Source organism: Musa acuminata, chromosome BXJ2-1, assembly GCF_036884655.1.
Source record: "Musa acuminata AAA Group cultivar baxijiao chromosome BXJ2-1, Cavendish_Baxijiao_AAA, whole genome shotgun sequence".
In the NCBI taxonomy this organism is placed as follows: Eukaryota; Viridiplantae; Streptophyta; class Magnoliopsida; order Zingiberales; family Musaceae; genus Musa; species Musa acuminata.
In genome coordinates this window covers 9,821,892-9,844,942 of record NC_088338.1, presented here as the reverse complement: position 1 = coordinate 9,844,942, position 23,051 = coordinate 9,821,892, and the positions used below count along the sequence as shown (strand labels likewise).

Here is a 23,051-nt window from a genome sequence, read left to right as displayed (position 1 = left end):
CCAAGAAGGAATAAAATTGATGGTGGTCAGATATGATATTATGATGTTAGAGGCCTTTTTGATTTCCTCTGATGCTTCACACTCTCTTTTATTTTTCATAAACTTTTTTTTTACTTTTCCAGAAAGCATCCTTGTTTTTATTTTTTTAAATGGTATACTTATTTTCTATAATCTTGTAAATATCCGCACCGTCGTTTCCATCCTACCACCTTCTTTCTAATATCTTCAACCACATCGATCGTCGAGTTATCCCCATGCTTTGTGATCGTCAACCTTGACGAAATAAAATGAAACAACCATGGTAGAGCTTTCCCTCCATCCTCTCTTATATGACCCATCGCATAAGACATTATCCATACGAATTCACCTGTTGTTTTACCAACCATCACCTTCGTCATACAAGACTTCTCCCCCATTATCACTAAGCCCCTCTCACCACCTCCAACCTGATCCTTATCTTTGATAGATCCCACTATTATCTTGAAGACCCACGAGGTCAATCTCTTCATCAAACTTAACGAAGTTCCTCCGTCGTACTATAACGTCTCTCTCATTGAACCTTCACCCCATGGCTTTTCATTTGACCCTTGTGTCCTTGTTTGTAGCTTCAATGCTTATATTGCGCCTACCCTTGCCTAGTTTATCAAAAGTAACTGTTTTCTAGGACATCTATAGCTAAGCGCACTAAGATTGAGAGTGAACGACAATGAAATTCAAGAAGAAGAAGTTTGTTATCATCCCCTTTGCTTAATTCATAGCTAGTAAGACGAAAATAGCAAATGACAATGGCATGTGATGATGAGAGGTATTTATGAGATTAAAATAAAATATGGATACCATTTGAAAAAAATAAAAACAGAAGCATATTTGAAAAAAATATTAATTTTTTTTAGAAATATCGTCTACTTATAACAAATAACGGAAGAAAATGTACTCTTTACCATATAAAATATAAGGTGTAAATATATTTCCACCTAAGTTGGCCACATTGGAAAAATAAACCATCTGATGTGTACATGCTGCAACGAAAGAAACACAAGATTGTTTGACACATCATCCTATTTTCTCACCCAATCAAATTAAATGTTTTGGTCAACCATGTGAAATGAGAAAACGTTTGACCTCCCCGCTTTGACTTTTGTCCACTTTCCTGGGTCAACGGTCAGAAATAGTATTGAAAGGAATAGACGAGGACTGGAGTCTCCTTACCTTGGAGAACAAACACCACATATAAAATAAAAGCAACATGTTATTCTAATGTTTGTTGGATATGAAGAACCTCATGATCCTTTTTGTCATGTAATGTGATGACTTTATCCATGTGCTTCAGCTTTGATATTAAGAAGCATAAATAATTAAGTATTCTTTTTTTCATTGGAGAAAAAGAAGAACATTGTAAAACAGTGACCTCTATGCTTTGATTATAATAATTACACTATTTTGTTTCAGAATCTTTTTTTTTGAATTTAATTTCTGTTCTACAAATTTGACCAAACATTAACAGATTTGTACTAATTTGACGTCCAATTAAGAAATGTAACCTCGACATAAAGTAGATGCAAAGGGAAAAAATTGAGGCACTATAATTAAATAATTAGTAATAATAATAATAATAAAGAATGAAGCACTAATATTAAAGTAAATTAAAGAGGGAGGGGGAGAGAGAGAGAGAGAGAGGTGGGATTCCTACCTCTCCTTCTTACCATTTTTTTCTCCTTTATTGTATATGGAAAGAAAAGTTTATATTGCTGCTTGCACCGCCTCGTTCGCACTGCTGTCCGCCACAATTGGGAAGGAGGGACTCGGCTCCCCCGATTGCGCCTCGTTTCGCCGGAGGAGATGTGAGAGCTCCGGGGGCGGCGGCGGAGGAGGAGGAGGAGGAGATGGCGCGGGACGCGCTGGCAGTGCCCGCGGAGGCGCAGGCCGCGCTCAAGAAGAAGACGGCGGCCGCGAGGAGCTGGATTCTGTTCGATTCCAGCGGGGAAGGGACAATCTTGGACGTCGACAAGTACGCCATCATGCACCGGGTTCAGATCCACGCGCGCGACCTCAGGATCCTGGACCCCCTCCTCTCGTACCCTTCCACGATTTTGGGACGCGAGCGAGCCATCGTTCTCAATCTTGAGGTAGCGTGCTTTGTCTTTCACCTTGATATGGAGGGCGTACGATCTTTTTGCTAATTTGCTTTCTTTTGGCTTTGGGATTCAGCACATTAAAGCGATCATCACCGCGGACGAGGTAATGGCGCAAAGCTACGGTTTGTCTTTCTTTGGTGATTAGGATTTATTACTTCCCCGTGCACCAAAAGCTCCTTTTGCTTTAGCTTTTGAAGTTTTCTCCAATAATAACTCCTAATTAGATTATTTCCGTTAATGCAATATACAAGACCTTCTGTTTTGCCTTCTCTGATGATGCAAATTTCACCGCAAAAGTTCTTTGCTACATGTCTTTTTCTTTTTCAAGATTTCTGCTTGACAAAGAGCAGTAATGGTTTTCCTATCATAAGAAGAAGAAGAAACTAATCAGTCACTAATGTCATGATATGAAATTGTATGAATAGGAAACAGATTTTAATTGTTTTGGAGACTGTTTCTGGCACTTATGGTTAACTGGAATTTGTGGGTTCCTCTGCATCATTGTGCATGTGGTAAAATTAAAAAGAAACCTTAAATTTATAGTAGAGAACCTTTATCCATCTATAAGCACTAGATTTTTCGAGTATTGTATAGTAGCTTTTGTCATGGTATCCTAATTTGTGGTGTTTTGTGGACTAGGTTTTGCTTAGGGATCCCGCAGAAGAAAATGTTGTTCCAATTGTGGAAGAGCTTCAAAGACGATTACCACTGGCAAACGTTGTCAATAATGCACATGGAGAGGGGAGAGAGAATGTTACTGGACAACATGACGTGGAAGCTGTTGAAGAAGATGGTATACTATACTGACTTTTGCTAAGTTTTTCAATAACTGACATATCTGCTATGTGACAATGCATCATAGTGAAGAGCTGATGCTAATTTTTTTAATTTGAAGACCAATGTGTTCATGTGTTAATAGTATGTAAGTGCATAGAGGAGTTTACCAAAAAAAAATGAATTCAAGGAAATCGGTGTCCCAGCAAAAAGATCTCCCCTCTACTCATGAGCATTACTAGCAAGATGAAAGATGATGTCATTCAGCATGTCATGAATGGCCGAAGGAATCACTTTCAAGTTACTCAGCATATTGATACTCTGTAGTGAGTCTGAGCAAACCCATATGTTGTAGATCTTGACATGCCTAGTTTAGTCCCTCCCTAATGATCTAACATTCTGCCCGAGTAGGTTTGACGCCTTGCAAAGGCTGCAGCCAGCTGTAAGGACATTCCCCTGGAGGATCTTGATGATGTACCTAGCACCTGTAAGGTCATAGTTAGGGTTAAAAAACCCATCACAATCCAGGATTAAAGAATCCTCTATCGGTAAATTAGATGGAGAAATTGTTCCTGGTGTCCTCTGCACCCCCTCATATTTGTCATGGCTGTAGCACGACACCAAAGAGAGGTTGGATGCTGCGGCGGTTAAATAGACAATCATGTCATAGATTCTATAAGCAATTAGAATCCTGATTTTATTGGCTGATGTTTTGTCCAAATTCTGACTATTATCTAATCATGCAATGCTAAGGTCAATCATAAAGAAACTTGAAATCAAATGCTTATTTTGGATTTAACAATGGTCCCGTAAGAAGATGCATAAGTGTACTCACAAATCTATGATTACAGTCTTGGAACATATGGTAGATAGTACAAGTTTCTGTTTGATTATTAAAGAATTTGGAAATCCAAGTAGAAGTTGGTAAACTTTGCCAAAGTAATTTCCATAAAGAGAGTTGAACATTAAGAATCACTTTCCAGCTACCCCAATCCTGTGAAAAATCAGAAATGCTTCTTTATAAGTATTGATATGCACTTCATAGTGTGGTATAGTGTGGTTGCGCTGAGAGGATTCATCCAAATTTACTAGAGGAATATGGATAATGTTAATTATTTTTTTCAGCTAGAGAGGAGCAAACGAAAATATTAGGAATATTCAGCTTCCACTAGTTCTCATGGATTAATCAGACACTACTTGGAAATTCCTCATTTTATCCATGTTTATTAGATCAGGTCATTTGGTTAAGGGAATGTCGTCAATATAGTGATCATTTCAAATGTCGCTAAGAATTCCATTCCAATACCAAGAAACTTTCTGAAAACCCTTCCTCCCCTTTTTAATTATAAGTCAAACAACATGTTCCTTTCCAGGCCCAAGAGGTAGAAGCAATGTTCTTTTGGAACACACACACACATAACATGTGTGTGTGTGTGTGTACATACACATATATATTTGTATTTATATATATTATATGTGTGTGTGTGTGTGTGTGTACATACACATATATATATGTATATATGTATATATATTTGTATTTATATATATTATTGAATTTTGGACCAATATATTTGTCTTTGGGTACAGGATTTAACATATGTTGTCTAGGTTAATTACTTTGTGTAAAATATGTCATAAAACCTGGGTAAAAATGATATTATGGTTACAGTTATTGCTTAAGGTGAAAAAGAAAATAAAATTCTTAAGAACATCTTTAATTGGTTTATTATAGAAAATAATAATGCTTTTGGTATATCCAAATATCCAATTTTATTAATAATAAATTTGCCTAAGGTAATAAAGTTTTTTTTTGTAGAATCTCCCTTTGAGTTTCGAGCCCTGGAAGTTGCTTTAGAAGCTATTTGTAGCTATCTTGATGCACGCACCAGTGAACTAGAGACTGCTGCTTACCCGGCCTTAGATGAGCTGACTTCCAAGGTAAGGATCAATTTTTCTCCATTCATACCTTCACTGTGTTGGTCTGAATTCTTTATCAGATTACAACTTATGTTCATGCATATCCTTTTCCTATGTCGCAAAAATTGGTGAATCACTTTTTACTATACTATCTTGGTTAATGGTGCTGAGATGAATCCTTTCTAATGGATAGACATGAATTGGCAGATTGCAAGTTGTATGAAAAGGCACTTGTTATATTGGTGGCATAAACCAGCATATCAGAAGATATTGACCATTTCTATTTTATTGATCAGCGGTAGAAAATAGCTTGTGGAAAATTAGTATCTGATTGATACAAGAGTCATTGCCCTACTTTCTTGTTCATCAGTTGTGATAGATTTTCCACTCCAATCAAGGATCTGTATTCTTCGAGAGAAGATATCTTCTAAGAAATAGAATTGAGAGAGAAAAGGGAGAAAAGACAGAAGAAAATATAAAGGCATAAGACGAGTGAAGCAGAGTGGAGAGGATTAGAAGAGATCCTATTGATAACTTCGATTCTGATCTGCCACCAGTCTACGAGACCTTTATTTTTAGTTTTTTATCCTCCTCTGTCTTATTCCTATACAATCTGATCTGCTGACTCAATCTAGATGAAGTTTCAGTGTCGGAAAGTTTATGTCGTCGTCGCCTCTTGAAACTGAGATTGTACCTATTGCCATGTCAAGGGGTCTCCAGTTTCTATATTGTATCAAGGACATAGCTAACAGTGTGTTGATGAGGGTTACCATGTTGTTAAAAGGTATTGACCGGATTATGAGACCCACCAGTGGGCTCTCAAGCCTGAATCTTATGGGCTGTCATGACCTGGAAATTCTGTCATCTAATCTGTGGAGGTGGTCTTCTATTACCTTAACTAAAGATGAACATCAATTTGTTGCTTTAAGTAAATTTGTGTTGCTTGGACCACTTGGCTACAGGTAGATGGTAGCTTGCACCCCTTTTGATTCTTTGGTATGGTCAATGGTAGTTTAGAGTCTGGAATAGATTCAGTTAGTTTGTTGCATTGTGCTATTTTCTGTTTTTTATTGTTTTTTCCTTTATTTTAACTACTAATTTGGTATTTGTTTCTCTCTATGCAAATTAGGTTCTTCCATTTTCCATTTGATTGTTTGACAATTGCAAATACATTGTGTAGATTAGCAGCCGTAACTTGGATCGAGTGCGTAAGTTGAAGAGTGCCATGACTAGGTTGACTGCTCGTGTCCAAAAGGTTTGTCTTACTTTTCAATATATCCAATTATTTTTTTAATCTTTAGTTATTTTTTAATTACAGTTTGCGAACCTATTTTTACCTTAATTTTATTAATATCATCAATTAAGAATATTTGAAAAATGTTTTTCTGTCTCATCATGGATTTATCATGATGCTTTAGTGCTTGAGATATATGCAGATTTGTGGATCACAAATCAACTTCTTTTTTAGATCAACATCAGTGGCATGGAGGGTGTCAGTGGGCTGCTATGTTTATGTCAGCATGCTAAGTTATATCTTGGCATGATGATGATGCTAACAGCACAAAAGACAAAGTAATTCCATAGTTGCTATACATGCTATTATTTGAGTAGTAAATGAATGTCTATAATGGGTTTGCCGTACCGAGCCATACCGCCCGGTACGGGCGGTACGTACCGGTCCGACAAGTTGTCGGTACGCGGACCGCCCTGTACCGGTCCGCACTGTAGCAGCACTACAGTAACACTGTAGCGCACTGTAGCAGTGCTACAGTGCTCGGTACACCTCGGTGTACCGCTCGGTACACCTCGGTATACCGGTCGGTACACCCGTACCGTACCGTACCGAGCATGAGTCGAAACGCCGGTACGGTACGGTACGGCGAACCTTGGTCTATATTATATCTATTTATTCACAAACTTCAAAAGAAAATGGAAATAGAATCAAATGCTACAACAGTGCATAACTTCTATCCAAGAGAGCCCCTCTCCAATGATCTCCATCTTTAAATCCATTCAGGGCTAGTGATGATTTTCCAGCTGTGTAATTGCTGTCTCGTTGATCACCTCCTTTTCATTGCCAGGGTTATTACTTGTGCTTGAGAGAGAATAGCCATTGATTAAGTAAAAGGTTTAAGTTCATAATGTTAACCATCTTATCATTTACCTTTTGAGAAGGAAAAGAGAACAGTGGCATAGAGAGTATTTTGTATGAAGGCAATATATTTATCAAATAACCAAAAGTGCCATTGCCTCTTCTTAGAAGTTAGAAGTACCATAAACAAGACATAACAGTAATTTGGATCAGTACAAACAGTGGTACCATGTCCAACTCCAAGTCATATGATTACATGTAGTCAATATACTTGGCAATGGCTTTGGGAAAACTAAATATAGAGATAGCAGCTATAATTTCTTTACTAATTTTAATTAATTGGTTCATGATTCAATGGCGATTATCTATTAGGAACTTTTATTCATCTAGAGTTTCTTGCATTATCCTTCTTATTCGACATTGAAGCCAGTTGAGGATCTTTTAAGAGTTTCTACTGTTGTTCTGTCATCTATACTTATATAGATACCATTTCAAAATTTAAATTTAACATCATTGACTTCAATAATGAGTAAAATGAAATTAGTTTGTAAGAGATCTAAAAGTTGGATTGCACAACAGATTTTTTTTTTTCTTGTTATTAAACATCATTCAAGCATAACAAAAATTGAATAGCAAGCACAAATCGTACATCATGTTGGAATTGTAATTGTATGGTGACTAGTGCTTCCTGTGTAATGACCTGTATTGCAGGTTGTTACCCCTTCTTTTTAAATCTATTTTGGCAAATTATTGTGTTCACCAGGTAAGGGATGAGCTTGAACAGTTATTGGATGACGATGATGATATGGCAGATCTTTACTTGTCAAGGAAACTGGCTGGAGCATCCTCTCCTGTCAGCGGTTCTAGTATGCCTAACTGGCTCCCTGCTTCACCAACAATTGGATCTAGGATATCCAGAGCAAGCAGGGCAAGTGCAGCAACTATACATGGAAATGAGAATGATGTTGAGGAGCTGGAAATGTTACTCGAGGTCATAGAGCAACTCGTCTCTTTATTTATGATTCATAAACTTTTAGGCAGAAGAAAAGAAGCTAGATGAGAACGAACTTGTGCATCAATATCTAATTCTAAGCATTTTCTTAATCTATGCAGGCATACTTCATGCAAATTGATGGCACATTGAACAAGTTGACTACTGTAAGTCTTTATAATTATATTATTAGTCAGCATCTAAGATCATATGTTCCAACATATTTGGATTCCTTTTTTCAAAAGAAATAGTCAGGACATGCTGTCTCATTATAACATTTCTTCACCATTCATCTGTGCAAATTGTGGAACTAATTGAATTGCTATTACTCAAATGCAGAATGGTGATATGGTGAATCAGATAGCCATATGGCCCATCTCTATGACAAAAACATGTTCATTACCTCATGAACTATTGTTTAAAGAAATCTAAGGCAATAGTTCCAAAGGAAAATCTGAAGCCAAAAACAAATTATAGTTGCATCAACCCCTCTCCATTTGCTCATTTGCTGCCAGCTTTGTGATAAGAATTGAACATGTCAGAGTGGTGTAAATTTATGTTAGGTTACTTCAACTGTGAATAAACTAAGATTAATGCACAGAATGCCAGAAGTTCTAATAATAAAATGTTGCTTATACATAAACCATGTGAAAAAGGAGTTCGGATAATGAAATTGAAACTAGGAAGAAAAGAGTTGATATGGTAGAGGACTAGCAGGAGCTGTAATGATATATGATAAATAAATAATTCTGTATTGTCTACTCATGCATGTCAATAATCTGGCAACTTCAGTAGCGATGTTTACTCAAATCTGTTTTGGAGAAAAAAAGTGGTAGACTATGGAAACATGCATAGAAATTGTATTTTAATTTATAAAAGAATCAGTATTAGGTTGCCCCTTAGCAAGAGCAATTGGTGTTTAGGATTAAGAGTGACATGAGCTGGTTTTGACATTGTCATCATGGCAGTTGACTGCTGCGATTTATATCTTGAAAGAGGAAACTTAATCAGATACTAGAGCCACTTAGCAAACTACAATGGTTTTTTTTATAATTCCTTTGATAATTTCATTTGTTTTCTTTGTACCTTTGATAACATTTCTATGCTTATGCCCATAATTTCTTTTATTTTGTTAATAAAAGATTTTTTTTGTGATCAGGATAACAATCAGACTTCTATGTTCGTGCTGCATTGGTCTAGTTAAAATGTGTTCAGTGCATTAACTTTCATCTCACTGTTTATCTAGATGTCCTCTGCTTCATGCTCCCAATGTGTATGCAACACGAGTGTAGTTGCATCTTTTTTGGATGCCATCTTATTAAAAAACATGAGCTTTTTAGGAGTATTGATTTGCTGATAGTTATATTTTTTTTTGTTGTATGTTACCCGTTTATTATGTTTCTAATCAATAATTATCATAGGATCAGGTGTCTCTTTGCCTGGTTAATTTACATAATCTAAATTTTCTTTCAGCTACGCGAATATATTGATGACACAGAGGACTATATCAATATTCAGGTAAGATTTGGTCAATTGACCCAAGAAATTTGGTAGAAAGAATAACTAATATCACTTATTTCTTCTTGGCAGCTTGACAACCACCGAAACCAACTTATTCAGGTAATACCGGTCGAAGTCTTCTTCACCATTATTTTAAGCTGCAAAACAATTAAAGATCTGCGTTTTGTTTGTTGTTTCACGTTCTTGAGCAAACCACTACTGTTTTTCCTCTGAATCCACATATTCGCTTTTATCGTTGTTTACTGATCTTTTTCCGTTGTGGTATTGTAGCTAGAGCTGTTCTTGAGTTCTGGCACAGTTTCCCTCTCAATATATTCACTGGTTGCTGGGATATTTGGAATGAACATACCGTATTCATGGAATGATGACCATGGACATGTATTCAAATGGGTAAGCTGACCAGTGAACAAAAGGCTTCTATCAACAATGTACTTCCACATTGATATCTGGCTAACATTTGTTCGCTTCGTAGGTGGTCATTTTGTCGGGACTTATCAGTGGCTTCCTGTTCATTTTCATAATTGCTTATGCTCGCCACAAAGGTCTTATTGGGTCATGATCTGCTCAGATCCTGTTTCAAGTTTCATCACAGTACTCTTTGAAATCACCTGCTCCTGCAACAAGTCAAACTGTGCAAGCTTGCACCCAAAGAAAGATCAAATGTGTTTCTGTCTCGTCTCAATTACCTATTTGCCAACGTTTCCAGACCGGCAACCTGCAGCTTTCCAATTCTTCATTGGGGGTCCAAATGCAGGTAAGACTTAGCACTCAAGTCTCGTGATTTGCATAGTGACTAGAAGATCTAGTTTTGATCCGCAGTCAGAAATAAAACTGCAAAAACATGTTGTTTTGCTACCTCATTGAAATTTTCATCGACCCTTCATTTTTATTCTTTGTTGTGGATCACTGAAAGTCCTCCAAACTTAGTGTTGTTTACTAGCTCACTCAAAATTTTCATCAATCTTCTTTTTTCCATCGAGATGGATCCAAGCTGAATCCATTAGCATGTATGTTTATTGATCTTGCCACCTGACAAAACCATCGATGGTGCGACATGACATTTGTCCCAGTGGCCGAGAAATATTTCCTCTCTGTACTGCATGAGTGGTACCAGACAATAACAATTATTTCTTTTGTGATATGAGATGGGAATAAAGTGCTCGTTTGCTATTGTTCTAAAGATGTTTCTGTGTTTGTTCTTACAAATTTATATTCAAAAGTATTATATTTATATGTATAATGACTTTGTCTTATAATATTTTTATTGGGATGAGTTCATGTTGCCGTATCAATATCTTATAAATTGTAGGATAATACTGGGAAAAAAGTAAAAGAGATTGGATGCCTGATGAAGTAGAAGAGTGACCGAGGACATGATGATTGTAGTTGGAGATCATACTGACAACCATGGAAGCTTTATTATTTCATCGCGTTTATTTCCTCATCCATTTTTGGCCTCTTATTGAGTTGAGAGGGACGACACAAAGATGGGGCCATGATATGCATGAGGAGAAGACGAAGACAAACATCAGTCACCACAGTCCACAAACTGGTAGTTCACGATCAGATGTCCCTGCGCGTAGCCAGTCCCATCGGTGTCCAGCTGAGAGAAGACACCCTGATCCAGATCCAGCCCTCCATTTGCACACTGGTCTACGATCCTGACCGTCGCCTGAGTCCCTGTCGCTGTGTTGGTGACCTGCAACACCCCCACACACCGTCACGTCGCTTCTTTTGGGATTATGTCAACTACATCGCGGACGTAAAGCCATAAAAAAAGGTCAGCCGGAGGCTGTGACGCTGATGCTTACCAACAAGCACTTGCCACAGGCAGCTTGGCCGGTGGGCCCAGCAGGGCCGCAGAAGGCCGTCCACCCGTACTTCTGCCGCCACGCCAATGGCTTATCGGCGTCCCACGTCGCACAGTACGCGCTGACGGCGTTCAGGTCCCAGTTGTTCTGCGCCGGATAGTAGTAGTGGTAGGTGGCGCGGACGTTCGACGCTTCCTGGGCGGTCGCCGCCGCGGCCAGGCACAGCAGCAGTGCAGCAACGATGGATCTCGTAGTCCTCATCGCAGCGGCCTCGGTGCAGATGGGACGCTTGCGGTGCTCCGAGTTCGTCTATTTATGGGCGCCGCGGGGGTTCTGCAAGCAGCCGGCGACGTGTCCCTCACGTTTGGTTCAGAGCCGCAAGTCTCGATTCTGTGTGCATTGCTTGTGGAAGATGAGGTGAAGGCGGCGTTGACTCGAAGCTTCTCTCATGACGGCTGAACCTTGGATCGTTTCTATGCTTTGATCTTGCCTGGAACTTGCGGGTTATACATTTCAGATCCTTCAACACTGGTCCAATCGTATCCGATCGGCTCCATTCCTTCCGCTGTTTAGTCTGAATTCTTCTAGAGGATTGACAACGTCTAGAAGAGAAGACAAGAGATTAGGCGCAAGAAGACCGGAAAATAGGGAGGAATGATTGGACAACATTATTAGTATTTTTGTTTTAAAAGGATAAATAACTTATCTATGATTGGTCCGAAAACATATGATAGAAACACATATCATATGGTGCATGCAAGTGATGAATAAGTAACAACTCTCTTGATTTATTTGTGGATTAATTATGTAATTAGCTATATTCAGTATCTCGATTGTAAAAGATAAAAATATAATTTTAATATTCTAATTAATGACGACGGACGATATCGATGGCGCAGACGGTGACGCCATTAGGGGGCCACGGATGACTATTGTGAATGAGAAAAATGATAACGAGATGTGAAAATCACTATGTATTTGTGTCGGCATCGACACAATTGTCGAGTGATGCTACTCAACATCTATATCGATAGCCCTTTCGTCACTCAACATCTATATCGGCACCGACAGTTGTCGAGCAACGAAAGGATCATTCGACAATTACATCGACATCGACGGATACAAAGCGACCCTCATCTCTCACTGTCACTCTCCTCATCGACAAAACCCACTCTCGGCATCACCATCGACTACCACCGACATTATCCATCATCATCAATTGAAATATTAAAATTATATTTACCCTTTATTTTTATATTTTTATTAGTAAAATGAATAAATATTAACATAAATGCACATAGATGAATGCAAATATAATTTTTTAAAATATAACAATCGATATACTAAGATAGCTAATTACAATAATTAGCTATTGATCTCATACCCGATTGCCTTCAAATACTAAAGATGGTTCTCATACCCCCAATAGCCTTCAAATACAATCAATCCCTCAATACACTTTGCGAAGCAAAAGAGAGATCCAAGAATCGAACCCAGCATAAATTTGATGACTTGAACTACTCACCTCATCATCGGGAAGCTTTGATGACTTGAGCTACTCACTAATCCATTTCTCAACCTATAGACAGTGCATAGAAACAAAGACACGGAGAACACGGAATCAATTTAACTTTCTGGTGTCACTTTCCTGAGCATAAATTTCTGTCTTGTTTAATTATGACAGATAACATGTATTGGAGTTGCAAATACTGATAGTTTGATGATAGATGAACTAGACCACCTTTATCAGCCACATTAAGTTTACTAGAACATGAAAGTAGCCACACAAGCACTCAATAATGTATGCTTAGGTATCTTGTCCTCAAGACAATCGATGTAGCTGATAGAAAATTCCTAAAAGCAGCATCTTCATCCTCAAACTTGAAGACTCCAAATTTTTTTTTGTAAACTAGGGTTGGAAAAAGGGTTATATGAGTGGCAACATCAATCAAAATCACTTTAGGCAACCAATTAAGCTACCAGAGAAGAATCGAGTCCACGAACAATCATCATATAGAACCTCTCGTGCTTGAGCTGTGAAAAACATGATGGCAAACTGATCGAGTAAAACTGAAGAGAACACATAATTACAAGAATTAAGCAATCTTCATTTATCATTGTATAAAAACGGAAACAAACTGTTTCATGTTAAATGGGTACAATAATTCCAGGTAATATTTCAAGCCGTAGTTATACCAGCTCGAAATATTGTGGACAGGATCAATGAAAGGTATGGTAACATCAGATCAGAGTATCAGTCGGACATAAGAAGAAATGAATAGTTAGTACAAACCGGTAACAAGCACAGCGGAGACACCGTTTGACTTTGTTAGGAACACAATGAATGATTGGCTAATGATACAGTGGATCACCATTACTGCAAAGCAGAGCAACAAAGAATAGATTGAGTGATAAAAAGAAATTTAACATGCATAATTATTTAGATTGCCAGCCTTCAAATTTAACTGGAAAAATAAAGTATACTATTCTACATCTGTAATAACCATATTTGCAACAGATAGTGCACACATGCTTGTCTATATGATCATCAGTAACCATTCTAAATAACATCCTACTAGATCTCCATAGGAATAAGATTTATACGAAAAATGAACTGAAAATAGGCATGGGCATGGGCATGGGCATCTAAAATCTATGACAATGAACATAAAAATTTCCCAAAGTCAAAAAGAGACTGGTTTGCTGATGCTTTATGTAATTAGCATTACCTACACAATGTGTATATGGTCATAGGAAATCCCAATCTTCTTTTGACATGTCAATAACTTCTACATGTTCATCTTCATATATTACCTGCCAAAACAAAATCACAATAAGATCTGTGGACATTGCGAAACTAGTATGCTACCAAGGAAACTAAATCCTTACCGTGTGCTTTCCAGAGAAACAATCAAAATCAGATATGAAACCTCCATAGTACCTGGAAAACAATAAATAGCAATAAAATGTCAAATAATATATTTCAGTAATATTATTTCCTCGAAAATATATACCAGAAGCACTAATGTAAAATCATTTTAGTAAAAAAGCATATGCTACCATGTACTGATTAACAATATTTTCTAGTAGATGAGACAATCAATTTGAAATCTTGTGGAATTTGTCAATCAAAAGAATGACTGCAGATGTGAAATTCAGGAAATAATATCAAATTAACAGAACAAACATATCCAATAATCCAATTCAGCTTAAGTGAAAGATATCCACCTGAACATCATCCTTCTACAAACTATTTTACACAGATACCCAATATGATTTTTCAAAACAATCTACAAGTTACTCGTCAAGTAGATCACCAGATTTTCTTATTTCTACATTTAAGTCACTGCTTCTCTAGAAAATCATTGGGAAAAAAAAAAGGTATATAAGTGCAACTATGGACGAGTATGATGATAATTTTCAACATAATAATTTAAGAAGTAAATAAAAAATGGCCTTCATCATTTCTACAAGGATTGCATATTTAAGGAGACAAGTATCTATTCTGATGCTACCAAAGGTCATGGCAACATACTAAATGAATCACAAAGGATGTTACTGGACAATTGCAGCTCGACTGTAAAGATATATAACATGAAAGAGGAAACCTATGCAGAATATGAATTTATTAAACTATCATGACGACTCAAGTAAGTTGCACTCCCAGCTGGTCATTTTCCATCAATAGGATTGCTGAAATTGTCCTTCTGCAAATACTTAGAAATGAACAGAGGCTGGGAAGTAATCCATTTTCTCCTTTGCCTGAGCTTTTTTTTATTGTGATTTGGTGAGAAAATTGCACCTTGTTTGCAGCAAGATTGCTTCAAGATTATCTTAATATCTACTGATTGATTGAAGCATCTTGGTAAGAAGAATCCTGCTCAAATTCAATTGCCAAGTGGGTCTCTGGATTGCGTCACTGGTGCATTCTTCCTTGTGGTTTTGAAATTTGTAGTTGCAAGTTCTTCATAGAGGAAAACTGGGCTCTTCAGTAGAAAAATACTTGAATCTTTTAGTTGCCGGTTCTTCATAGAGGGAAAGGTGGACTCTTCAGTAGAAAAGTACTTGAATTTTATTTTATTCAATAAAATCAATAGTCTTTTCTTATGTAGATCATTTATTCTCTGGTTTTATGGATTAGGATTAAATGCATTGTTATTCTAGTGCACAGTGTTAAAGAAGTATTCTGAGAGCATTGAGGATAGGATATATGTTGTTTTCTGAAAGTTTCATCATTAATGTTAATTTTTTGGCTGTTTAATTTGGGATGGTTTCATGAATATCCATGTACACAGTTTTGTATTGTATTTTGAAAGGTAATAAACTTTCTTTTACTCTACCAAAGAAGAAGTATGCTTTTGCTTCTATATTAATAACTGAGAACAGCATGTCCACCAACTAAACACATGAGCTAAGCATATAATTGCACACCCAAATTTAAATGAACAATATTTTCCCTTCTGTGCAAGACATTAGTGATTATATCTTCAAATTGGAGATTACCATCAACGTCTTTAAGAAAAAAAAGATAATTGAGGTAACTAGATTGCAAGACACTTTTGTAGATAGAGAGATAGTCTGCAGTTATATTTCTAAGCAGCAAGATAAATGATAATAATTGTACCAAATTGAATTATATTGAACCCTCTATTATCAAGAATATATCAGGAAACACTATTTTAGTACTCTATACTTCATTAAGCACCTTTAGGCCCTAAAACAAAGAACATAAATTAACTAGTTCAATAAAATAAATTCACACCAAGGAAAAATTTGTACAGATTATACCTAGCAAATGCAGTATACAGATATAACCTGTAAATTAAGGTACATATCTCTATAACAAGCAATGTGCAGCCAAATATCCAATACAAGGTTTATAAATATTACATAACATATCTACTGTAGCCAAGAAATTTTCAAGGTTTAGACACACCTCTTGTCCTTTGAACGCCACACACGTACAAGCTCCCCAATACAGTTCTCATAGTCAGTTTTCCTTTTATGATGCACCGTATTTAAACTTCCTAAGTTGCACATGGAAATATAATATAAGAAAAGGATTTATTGTATAAGAGAGAATACTAAAAGAAGACTACTGCTTACTAGGTTTATTGCCTAGTTTTTGCCTGCAGCTATGAGTACCACAATGACAAACTTGAGCTGCTCCAAATTGAACAAACCTGAAGATTTCATTAAATGAATAGAACTACTAAGTAACATAAATCACTAGGGAAAGGCAAAACAAGACAAATAAGTACATGACCAACATTGATAATATTACCAAAGAAGGATGTGCAAGAGGCTAAAAGAAAGACTGCCAAGGTAAATGGAACATACTGATAGTCATAGGTTACATCTTTGCCTTTTCTTATGTCACATAGGGCAAAAATTCCAACCCTAGTCTCTCCGTCAACTCTCCTACAAATAAACATAAAATTATAACAAAATTTACATCATGATGGAAAAGATTATATAATAAAATAATGAGAATGGAGAATTGTATAGGACCATTTCTGCATCTCGGTATTTGGCTCACAACTGTGGTTTATAAACCTTGATTTATTTCCTTTGTATGTAGCATCAATCACCATATCATGATTAACCTCACATAAGTAGAAGTTGGTATCTCCACGGTGCTTCATTTTCCAGAGTCTTTCCTCACAAGTTTTGTCATCTAGAACTGTAGAATATCAAAAAGATGAGTCAAAGATTTGTATGACTCAATCTTTCTTTATTATCTTGAAGGACAGTGGAGATAAATGGAATAGGGAGAAGTCACCTTCTCCAACATACTCGATCACAAAATCCCCTTGTTTTATGTCTTCATCTGCTACCAAACCAAAACCACATTTTTCTGTCTAGAGGAGACAAAATCTTTTAAAGGTCTAGACAAGCAAATGCTACTATATCACCGTATAGAGAACAAGTGGACACTAAACCTCCTCCATAAAAAGAAAAACAACAAGATGTCGTTCCAAATTGCCATCAAAAGAATAACAATTTGACTATGAAAACAGTTCATTGAATATGACTAGATGATGACTAACCATGGAGCAAGAAAATTTAGCCAGTTTAGAAACTGTAAATAGTACAAAGGGTACTATATTCTCAGAAATATGCATGTACATGGTGGGATTAGTAGCTTTCTAAAATTTATGATGTACAGAGCTAAATATGGAAGACAAATAATGAAGGATGATAAATAATTCATCTTCAGTCACAAGTTTTTACTAAACTTGCACTTCTAAATATGAATAATCATTTTGGTCTATAAAGAGACTCAGATACACATGCAGAAATCTGAGATATATAATTAAGCAGCATCAATATCAGCAGCAGGAGTATGAAAATCTGTGACATACTATTGAGTATACAATATATAAAAGGTTCCTAAGCTCCTGGTTGGAGATTAGCAGAAAGTTCATGAAGTTAAAACTAACAATATGACATCACCTTTTGAAAAACAACATCAACATTTAAATGTAATTTATCTCAGCTCAATCCTCTGCAATTTGTCTGAAGAGTAAAAATCCAAATCAAAGGTAAGAACTGCTTAGTGAGAATCCATATGTACAGGGTACAAGGCTGCATAGGCAAGAGACACAACCTTATGCTTTTGACAACTCCTGAGAGAGTGCCATAGCAACATTGATAACTTGGTTTTAAAGCATAAGTTGACACTTTTATTCTTGCCATTCGACATCCAAAATATCTGTGTTTCTCCAAATTAACAAGATTTAAACAATCTCAACTTGAAAGGTATCCTTTATTCTCTAATCAAATTATAATCGGTTCCAGAGTTCCAGGTTACTTATATTGTCACATACCCTAACTATCAAAAACAACAAACAGTAAGGTTCCAATCTTCCAATTAGTTACGATCAACTACTTGAATCTTTTTCAGACACTGATCTCTATCAAAGGTAATATAACCAGTCAAACTAAGATTAAACAAAGGATAACTTAGTCTACACAAGAATAAGAGAAATATTAAATTTTTGCACCCTACTTAGACAGTTCTTGGCTTCTTGCATCTTTTAGCAATATCTAAATGTCACTCTAGCATCCAAAATCTTCTGATTTTAATTAAATATTCACATGGTCTCCAATGAATTTTATAAAATATAAGAATCTATAATAAGTGTCCCAACATCTAATAATCCTCGAAAAGGAATCAAGCACTTAATCATTCAAGGCAATATAAAGAGTTGGAAATTATGGCTAATTCATCCATAATCTATAGTTCAATGGATAATTTGAAGGCCATTAATAAACAGCATTGACCAAAGGTAGCATGGGCTGAGTATTTTTCATAATTTTTCTAGCCATAGTAATCAACATCGAGTTAAGAATTATGTATGTTTTTCTACACCAAGCAGCTGAGGCCAAATCACATCTTAAATTCCCACCTGGGAATAAATTCTCTGTTAGTCATCCATCAACTTCCCAACCATGAGCTCTCATTAATGAGGATGGCCTTAACATAGAATGGTCAATTCCTTGTTCAAATTCAAGAGAACATGTCAATAGAACTAGGAAAAGAGGCATCATGCAATCTATGATTCTATATCAAGCCATAAATTCAATGTAGAATACTGCATGGCATCTTTAAGTTTGCATGAAGGTCAGAGTAACTCGAAGTTGAGCTCTCACCAAAAAATTACCTAACATCGCATGATGTAATGCCACAAACACAACATAAGCACCATTGCATGCCCATGTCACTTACATGGCAATAATTGCATGTGGGCACAACGAACAATGAATGCCAAAGTTGGAGGTTGCATAAACAGAAGAAGCAAATTGAGGAGCATCACTAATGAGGAAAAACTATGATATAAATCAGATTTATTGGCATTAAGGATTACAACATATTAAAAGTAAACATTAAAAAAATTGTTTGAGAAACCCACATCTTCAACACCATGAATCTTGAGAAGCATGAACTAACATGAACCATCATAGAAGACATGAGTTTGATGAACAAAAAGGGAATAGAGGAAAATAAAATCGGATTAGCACCTGCTTGATAGCAGTAGTGTCTACTTATGGATGTTATTATAGACAAAATTAAAACACTGCTCACACTGAACAATGATTAGAATTGGATTAGCACCTACTTGATTGCAGAATCATCTACTTGGTAATTATTATTCAATTCATTGTACTTAAAATGAAAGACTAATTATAACAAAGAGACTAACTAAATTATCGACATATGGATTAACTCATTTTTCAAATTAAGAAACATTAACTGATAAGAAGTTAATTTGGAATAGAAAATGATATGTTCATGAACATCAAAAGTTCCTGTATCTTAAAATCAAGATTTAGAATATGAAAAGTCTCAATTCTAATGGTCTAGAGTAATTTTAATTAGTATCTCCTCCGTAATTTAATTCAAGTTCCATAAAGAATCACAAATCATATAAACAAAATCAGCATATTGTAACTAAGGTCAACAAACGTCATATGTAGGTTTAGATTAGGTAAATCTCATCTACCAACACATGTGTTGTCTTAAACATACAATATTAGCCAAAAATTGAATTCCTAAATAGTTCTTCATGCAATTCAAGTTCAACTCATTTCAGATTGTCTATATGATTAAAATTTGCAAAATTAAGCATTAAAAAATGGAAGAACAAAAGTAAAATATACCTTTACAACTTTCATTTTCTTCACATCTCTGTGCTGAAAAGGTTTGTTAAGACATTTGTCACCACATTTGCAACTAGATGAGCAACAAGAGAATAGCATCCTGAAGAAAAGAATTGGGGAGATCATGAGCAGTACAATCTTATCAATGTATGTTAAGCAAGTTTTCCCTCATTGCAGCAAAAATTATCAACCATAGATGTGTTGATTAATGAAGTTGCTAAAGTTACATAATTGAGAAAACATGTTTGACGACTTCATAGACTGAAACTGAAGTTGCTTACCCACAATGACAATCTCCATCACAGACAGTTGACGATCCTGTTAATTGAGTACAGGAACAGAAGATTCCATCATCCTCAATTCGCCTTTTGGTAAGATAGATGTCTTCTCAAAGGTCATGGTCAACGATAAGTTCTTGAGCAAATTAACCAAGTCATGATTTCTATGTTTATCATCCCTCTAAAAAACAACTACAAATATATATCACTTAGAACCCATTTCCATGTTTAACAGAAGTTAGATATACTCATCCCAAAGCAAAAGAAACTTGGTACATCAATGAAATCCCAAAAATATTCAAAATGCTCCCAGCAAATTTAACTGCAAACTATTAGTGATATCTTTCTGTGTTATAGTATGTAACAAAAAACTGTCAGTAATATGATGAACTGGCTCATATATGGAATCTAGTACATATCAAAAAACATAAAGTATGAAAGGAAACATAAGTTTGTAACAGCATGAAAGAAAGAGGAATCAAGAGATTATGTACAATAATGATAAAGTTCAGATCAAATTAATATGGATACTGCGCTTTATGCTTATATACTGTGCAGGTTTCCATTTCTTCAGCCAGGATGGAAGATCAAAATCAACTTGACCACCAAGCTCCATGAGCATTTCCTCAAATATGCGTTCGATGCTCCCTTGTTCTTGCTTCTGTTTACAATTGAATTAAAAAAAAACAGAGAAGAAATAAACTCCCAAACCATCTCTCATTGTACAATAATAAATGCCAGAAAATATCTTTGGAAATCAAGAAAAGTTAATCTGATAAGAAGCTATGAACAGTTAAGACAAACCCATGATTACCATATTTAAATTTTGATCAAAAAACAAGCACCTAACACATGTTCTAGTTAATGAATTAACTAACAAAATATTGACATCCCAGGGCAAATGAACTCAAAAGCATTCTGAACTTCATACTTTCAGAATTAGAAAGAGAAGTGTTTCTATATGTCACACAACTAATATATTTTGTGTACAAGACATCATAGTAGACATTGAGACTATACATACCAGTTTTGGAACTTAATATATATGAAAGGAAATGACTACAGAGGGCACCATATTACATAATTTGTGGTCTTGAGAGTCACCAGAAACTGAGAACCAAGTACCATAGGATATTCTCGAAAAAAAATTAAGATGGCATGAAGTACTTTGAACTAAACTTTTCACACCAAGATAATGTGTCCTATAATTAATGTTTCTGAACTTCAAGTGCCCAGCATACTTCATTTGTAAGAGTAGTAATACTCAATCTATGCAATATGAAACAATTTCAAAATGGTATATGCATTCAAAGTTACTTTTGTTCAATGATGCCAATCACCTGAATACGTTTAAGAGGGAACATGGAGTATTTCTCTTAGGATGTTAAGATGACAATTTTGACAATCATTAAAGACGAGAAAGTTCATTCATTTAAAAAAGAAGCTTTTTATTTCAAATAATCTAATTCTTTCACAAACAATTAGATGTGAGGCTGATAGAACACAAATTCATTCACAATTCAATTAATTCAATATGACTTCTGGACAGTTCAAATAAGTTCTAGCTCAGAACTACTCAAAACAACAAAAAAATTTGAATCCTCCATTTCCACATACAATGCTCAGAATCGGTTTAAGAAAAACAAAGCTCAGAATCAGTTTAATTTTCACACAGAAAGATTCATCTATGTGCTTCAAGAGCAAAAATGTGTCGGTCTATAGAAATACACAACACCAACGAAATATACTACAGGGAGAAACTGCGAAAAAATAATTAAAGCATCGAGTCAGGAAAATTAAATAAGTGGCTTAGCAGGCACGACAGAATCTGGTTGACTTTGTAGTCCTTCCGTTAGGTTCTGTGATAATGTCAAAGAACCTCTATGCCCAAAGGATTTTGTGATTGTAGGTGTTAAAAGGAACATTCAAAGAGAAAGTGTAAGAAACTAATCAAAATTTTAAAAAACTGATAAAAAAGACAAGGACTTTTTGTGTCCCTGCAAGAACTAGTTTCAAGAAACCAACAGGTTCGAGAGGCTATTTTGAGGGAAGAAGAAAAAATGGTAGATCTTTGGCCACATCAATAAACTCACAAATATCTTTCTCCAATAACTATAAATACGAATCCGGGCATCAAACTAAAACTTCGAACAGTGGAAACTTCGGCGTCATATGACCAAAATCACAGCTTCGCCACAAAGATTTCTACCTTAAACAAACCTGATAAAGAAAACCCCTTTCAGCCTCAAGAATTCGGAAGCTAAAGACTTAAAAGGGGTAAAGAAGAAGAAATCGACCACAATAGCAAGAAAACCTAGCGAATCGAAGTCGAAAGAGCAGGGAAGAGACAAGATCTGGAGATCTTGTAGAGAAGTACCTTGTTCTTGAGCGCCGGCATGACACTCTCCTTTGCCGCCCCCGAAGAGAGAAACGGGGAAACCGTGTTGGGGACGAAGGAGGAGAAAGGGATTCCAGGAAGTGGATTTGAGCGGGGCTTCGAGGGGGGGGGGAGTGGGAGGGAAGTCTATGAACTCTGTACGCTTCGTTTCGATTTCGGATCGGGTGGATTTGGGCAACACTTAAAGCTTGATTTTGCATTAAGATTCGTGCTAGCCTCCTGATATACATATATATATATAGACATACATGTATATACATATTTGTACACACACACATATACATATATATATATATATATATATATATATATATATATATATATATATATATATATATATCTCCTTCCACTAACATCCAACAAACTCACTTTTAATCACATATGATACGATTAACAGCAGCTAACATGATTCAAAGATAAAACTATATCTTAATTTAATCACGTTAGTCACTAATATTTTTTAATTACTA

The 23,051-nt window shown here is 35.9% G+C and overlaps 3 protein-coding genes across 5 annotated transcripts; 1 reads left to right on the top strand and 2 right to left on the bottom strand.

Moving 5' to 3' along the window:
- The first annotated feature begins 1,701 nt into the window (after positions 1-1,701).
- Positions 1,702-10,319, top strand: LOC135598859 (magnesium transporter MRS2-I-like). 2 transcript variants are annotated; one of them, XM_065093267.1, is made up of 11 exons: positions 1,702-2,126; positions 2,209-2,238; positions 2,775-2,928; positions 4,726-4,847; positions 6,007-6,081; positions 7,682-7,909; positions 8,032-8,076; positions 9,383-9,427; positions 9,500-9,529; positions 9,701-9,820; positions 9,903-10,319. In XM_065093267.1, the coding sequence occupies exons 1-11, from the start codon at positions 1,884-1,886 to the stop codon at positions 9,987-9,989; spliced, it is 1,179 nt and encodes a 392-aa protein (XP_064949339.1). In that variant the 5' UTR covers positions 1,702-1,883; the 3' UTR covers positions 9,990-10,319. The 2 variants fall into 2 exon arrangements, with proteins under 2 accessions (XP_064949339.1, XP_064949338.1); XM_065093266.1 differs by lacking the exon at positions 2,209-2,238 and having other exon boundaries at positions 1,744-2,126; positions 9,903-10,131.
- A 507-nt stretch (positions 10,320-10,826) lies between these two features.
- Positions 10,827-11,541, bottom strand: LOC103989972 (pathogenesis-related protein PR-4). Its single transcript, XM_009408959.3, has 2 exons — positions 11,242-11,541; positions 10,827-11,129 (listed from the first exon to the last, which is right to left on the bottom strand). Exons 1-2 carry the CDS (start codon positions 11,500-11,502, stop codon positions 10,959-10,961), a joined length of 432 nt encoding a protein of 143 aa, XP_009407234.2. The 5' UTR covers positions 11,503-11,541; the 3' UTR covers positions 10,827-10,958.
- A 1,796-nt stretch (positions 11,542-13,337) lies between these two features.
- Positions 13,338-22,826, bottom strand: LOC135586851 (histone-lysine N-methyltransferase ASHH3-like). Of its 2 annotated transcripts, XM_065093264.1 has the most exons (12): positions 22,561-22,823; positions 20,715-20,844; positions 20,187-20,289; positions 19,906-20,005; positions 17,024-17,102; positions 16,753-16,924; positions 16,582-16,662; positions 16,348-16,424; positions 16,178-16,268; positions 14,131-14,182; positions 13,971-14,055; positions 13,338-13,618 (listed from the first exon to the last, which is right to left on the bottom strand). In XM_065093264.1, the coding sequence occupies exons 1-11, from the start codon at positions 22,579-22,581 to the stop codon at positions 13,990-13,992; spliced, it is 972 nt and encodes a 323-aa protein (XP_064949336.1). In that variant the 5' UTR covers positions 22,582-22,823; the 3' UTR covers positions 13,338-13,618; positions 13,971-13,989. The 2 variants fall into 2 exon arrangements, 1 of the variants encoding a protein (XP_064949336.1); XR_010481730.1 differs by lacking the exons at positions 13,338-13,618; positions 13,971-14,055 and having other exon boundaries at positions 14,134-14,182; positions 16,526-16,662; positions 22,561-22,826.
- Between the last annotated feature and the right edge of the window lie 225 nt (positions 22,827-23,051).